The following is a 4,794-nucleotide window of genomic DNA, read 5'->3' as shown; positions in this document are numbered from 1 at the left end:
TAGTGTATGCGAGTATAAGTGAGCCTGGTGGTAACTGTTAGTGTACGCAAGAGTATTAGAGAGCCTCTGGATAACATTAGTTTGAACTGTAATTCATTAAATATGTTTGATTTCTTCTAGGAAATCCCAAGTACAATTAATTCCTTGATGAAGTTAAAGATATTAAATCTGGGGTAAGTTTGATATTTTTTCAAATTTCATGGGTAATAGTTAAATATTGAAATTAATTTAACATCTAGAAATAAATAAAGACTGTTTTCTGCATACAATTCTGAGTCAGTGAATCATTAATTTACCTATCAAAATTCTACACTTTTAATGCAGTGATTTTCTAAACCAATATGGCCTGTATCTGTGTCAGTTTACATGTGAAGTGTACAAACCACTCATAGTGGGTCCAGTTTGTCTAGATCTCTTGTCTTTTAACTACATATTACGTAATGAGATACTTAAATTATTTTTGTTTCAGAATGAATAAATTGAACTCCTTGCCCCGTGGTTTTGGCGCCTTTCCTGTGTTGGAAGTTTTGGAACTGACCTACAACAATTTAAATGAGAAGTCTCTCCCTGGAAATTTCTTCTGTTTGGGTAAACACAGTGACTTTCTTGTAGATGTAAAAGAAAAGTGGATAACATAAAATTATTTACATTTGTTCTCTACGTTGATATGATTAGTGTTTTAACTTCCAAAGCAAAAAGTATTGTGAAATTCAGCATAAAGAAAAGGCATGTTAACTTGTGCAAGAATTATATTCTCTAAAACTGTCCCACATCCTCACCTATACAATTTGTTTATTGGATAGTCATGTCGTCATTACACATTGACTCAATAGGACCTCGGAATATAGATTTAGATATTCAGAAATTTAGATGTGTCAAAATAAAAATACTAGGAATTGAGGAGGTATCAAAACAGAGGAAAAACATGATGAGCACCAACATGGTTTCATTTTACATCATTTCTATTTCAGATACATTGAGGGCTCTGTACCTTGGGGATAATGATTTTGAAATTATTCCTCCTGAGATTGGCAGGCTAAAGAATCTTCAAATTGTGAGTACCTATTAATAAAAAGATATCATACAGTTATTTAAGTCTTGTTTATGATCAGTGAAGTAAAACAGGAATAGTGGCAAATTAGCCTGTTTGACAGAACCTCGCTAATAAACGTTAAATCTTCCTAGGACATATCTTATAGGTCAGATATACATAATATGCTTTCTATTATTTAATGTTTTGTTCATCAATGTCCTTTCAGTAAATGTTTCTACCCGTGATGTATAAAAAAAAATGAGAAATAGAAAAAATACTGTAAACATGTTGATTCATGTCAAGGTGTGGGAGGGATATGGAATACATTTAACATGTATGCTGATTTTTTAGTTGGTGATGAGAGACAATGATCTGATAGCCATCCCTAAAGAGGTAGGAGAACTGCCTCGCCTCAAGGAGCTGCACCTTCAGGGGAACAGGCTTACCGTACTGCCTCCAGAGTTAGGTATGTCTAGTAACGGAGCGACAATGATAATAATGCAGGTTTATAGAGTGGAAATCTTAGGGTTTTAAGACTCATGAACCCACTTTACTTAAGTGCATATGAAAATCTGGAAACTTTGAATAGAAAGGTAAAAATAGGACATCCCTGTTCATTTATCTTCAATAAGCATAATTACTAAATGTTCCCTCCTACATGAACTTCAATGAATAAACACAAATTTTTCTTGTACATATTCAGCATTCCGAAACATATAACTGTTATAAGTTAAGAATGTCCCACTGAAATGTTAGATAAGACTGACTTCTGCTTTTATTTGAGGAACATAAGAAATTTGTGATTCAGGTAACCTTGATCTTGTGGGGTCGAAGCAGGTGTTCCGTGGCGAGAACAACCCCTGGGTGACCCCGATAGCTGACCAGTACCAAGTGGGCGTTTCCCATGTGTTTGACTACATCAGATCTGACACCTATAGATTGTAAGTTTATTCTCCACACTAGTTAAATTCTAATCTAACAATTCTAGAAAATGGGGGAAATCTGACAGTTTGAGCACTTTGGTTCCAAAAAAAATTAGTTTGAATGAAACCCATCTTGTTTAGAGCGACATTTAAAATTGTTAAAGAGTACATATATCCTAAACCTTCATGTCCAAAACACAAATTTTATGGTCAGTTGGTTTGGATGTGTATACAAGTTAAAACAATAACACAACCAGTTAAATATATGTATGCAAAGTTTGGATGACTGGTACAGTATTTACTCTGTCACTTTCATCAGGCAAATGACTGGTAAAGCGTATGTACATATATGTACAAAAAGATGATCAAATCGCCAAATAAATTTGTTAAACACCTAGTCGTAGATGTGTAAAAGTATATGAGCCCCCTCATCTCGATTCAGTATTTGCTTGCTGTGGCACATCTTTCTTTATCTGCCACATGAAAAGGATGAACAAATTTATTTCTTGTTATATTAGTGTTAGCATAGGCCAGTAATATTCAATTATTTTAATATCTGTATTTTCACAGAATTAAATTTTCTGTGGTCAGAAAATGGAATCCTTATTGAACTTGTTATTAATCGGTATTCAATATTACATTGACTTCTGTTGCAGTTTGTATGGCCGCCATATTGCTGCGGAATCTGCGCCTCCTCCAAAGACAAATGACAAGTCTAAGAAGATCAGCCGAGGGTGAGGGTTGGATACCCTGGGGAAGAAGAATACTCAACTTACAGATTACTCAAAACAGCAGAGAGTCAACTAAGCCATCAGGGTTTACACTAAAACAAACAGGAAACCTTAACAATTTTATTTGGAACACAGATTTGTAAACTACTTCTCTGTTGTGGAAACAATATATTGCTTGAAGTCTTTTGGAAACTGTTCAAGATTTTTTTTTAATTGTTTATAAAAGAATTGAATCTCTTTATTGTCAAGTTTATGGAATGAGAATTGAGTGTTCTGGAGACAAATTACTGTTGAAATTATATCTTGACCATCTTAATTCATCAACCTATGAACTTGACCATGAAAAGATTCAACACTTTTATTTCAGTTTAACATACTAACATAATGTAATGAAAATCAGTAAAAGATATCTGTCAAGGTCAGTTCTAATCAGGGATACCTTTTCCTTTATTGTCCTGTTCATGTTGCCAATTAAACAGGTTACATTGAATAGTTTCATTGGGTTCAACTTGAGTAGAAAGTGAAGTATGTGTCGGCGAAAGTATTTTTATATGAACAATGTCACCTGTTTTTGTCATATATTCAGTTTTAACCAAAGACGTTTGTATTTTTAAAGATCCTCCAAGTAAATAATTGTTTGGCAATCTTGACGATAAGGTAGCTGATGGTTTTAGATAAATGGTGCTATTTTTTGTCATGTCTTTTTATAGGTAGCCAGTACAAATACCTAAAGCATTTACATCTCATGGGGTCACATACATTTCTCCATTTATCGTTTGCTTAATTTCTTTTCTCAATGTCAATAAAATAATCTGTACATTTGTTTTAAGAATAATGTACAAGTTTTATGAAATCTGTTTTCTTGACTTGCTGCTTTGATTAGGTTGTATGGTATTTATATGTATTACCTGGTAGTAACAAATTGAACCCCTATTATTTGGAGACATCTGTCTGTTTGATGTGATATAAGCTGATTAACTCATTAGACTCCTGATGCCGGGCAATATATCATACTACCAGTAACGGTGACTGTGGTGTTTGTATTTTGGAGTAAAACATGATGTTAACATAGCTATAGGATTGGCGGAGGTTAGCAGTACAACCTTGTAGTATATTGTAAGGATACCTGTACAAATATAACCGTTGGCAATGACTGAGGGTGGACATCTTGGGTTAAATGAGGGGGGCACTGTGAACAGTTTTAGAGACAGGTGTGATTTGTGATTACTAAATTATATAAACGGCTAATCCTAAACTTCTTTCAAGCAGAGGACTTTTTCCCTCTCATCTGCTATATAACTAAATATTCAATGTATATTGATGTATACCATGCTTGCTTATACATTGTAATTTCATGTTTGCATGTTCATTTTTGTTTGTTTTTTAAATGTCCAAATAAGTATGTTATTTGTGTATGAATATTTAAATGCATATTATTGTTTTATATATCAAATGTATAAAAGATTACGTTTTACATAATTGTGTCAAATTCATAACTACGCTTCTTAGTCTTAGTGAGGAATAACATCTTTTTTGTTCAGATTAATATTTCTCAGGAATAAGTCTGGCATCCCTTTGACCTCATGCCTAAAGAAGCTCCTTGGGGTTTTCACGAGTAAGAAATATGGCATTTATATTGTTAATCATGGATCATGGATGGTTGTAATAGATGCAGAATTTCTATGTAAGATACTGAAATTAAATGATGTACATTTTATATTCAGTATATTTGAAAATCAATCATAGAATGCTTGCATGTTACGAGGAAATATGAAGGCCATAAGCAGTGCTATGGTTTCCTGGTATTGTAAAGACACATATAATAAAGAACATTCTGTTTGATCTTGAAATTTAGAATAAATATTAAATCTTGCTGATCTCGATATCAGTTTCTGATCAAGTTATGGAAAAATCGTTGTCTATGTTGATATATCAGGATCTATTGGATCGTTTTTTAATTATAGTTTATTTTCGAGATGGATGGAGCTCATTCTGAATATATGCACATATATGCCAAATATGACTTAACTGTTTATTTATACAACTCAATAAATACATTATAAGCTTTTAAAAGTAAGTGTTGTTTTTTTATATAGAACTATTCAAG

The 4,794-nt window shown here is 32.9% G+C and overlaps 1 protein-coding gene across 1 annotated transcript in view; it reads left to right on the top strand.

Moving 5' to 3' along the window:
- The window catches only part of LOC110459349 (ras suppressor protein 1-like), a 13,062-nt gene extending 8,302 nt beyond the window's left edge, over positions 1-4,760 (top strand). Inside the window, exons 4-9 of the mRNA XM_021511562.1 lie at positions 121-173; positions 470-588; positions 972-1,054; positions 1,385-1,499; positions 1,842-1,974; positions 2,613-4,760. Of these exons, the coding sequence (XP_021367237.1) occupies positions 121-173; positions 470-588; positions 972-1,054; positions 1,385-1,499; positions 1,842-1,974; positions 2,613-2,694 (585 nt within the window). The 3' untranslated portion in view covers positions 2,695-4,760. The remainder of the gene's footprint in view (positions 1-120; positions 174-469; positions 589-971; positions 1,055-1,384; positions 1,500-1,841; positions 1,975-2,612) is intronic.
- Positions 4,761-4,794: the final 34 nt, after the last annotated feature.

Source organism: Mizuhopecten yessoensis, unplaced genomic scaffold (assembly GCF_002113885.1).
Source record: "Mizuhopecten yessoensis strain PY_sf001 unplaced genomic scaffold, ASM211388v2 scaffold10045, whole genome shotgun sequence".
Lineage (NCBI taxonomy): Eukaryota > Metazoa > Mollusca > Bivalvia > Pectinida > Pectinidae > Mizuhopecten > Mizuhopecten yessoensis.
Note: the sequence above shows the minus strand (reverse complement) of the source record. Positions and strands in the feature narration are given on the sequence as shown.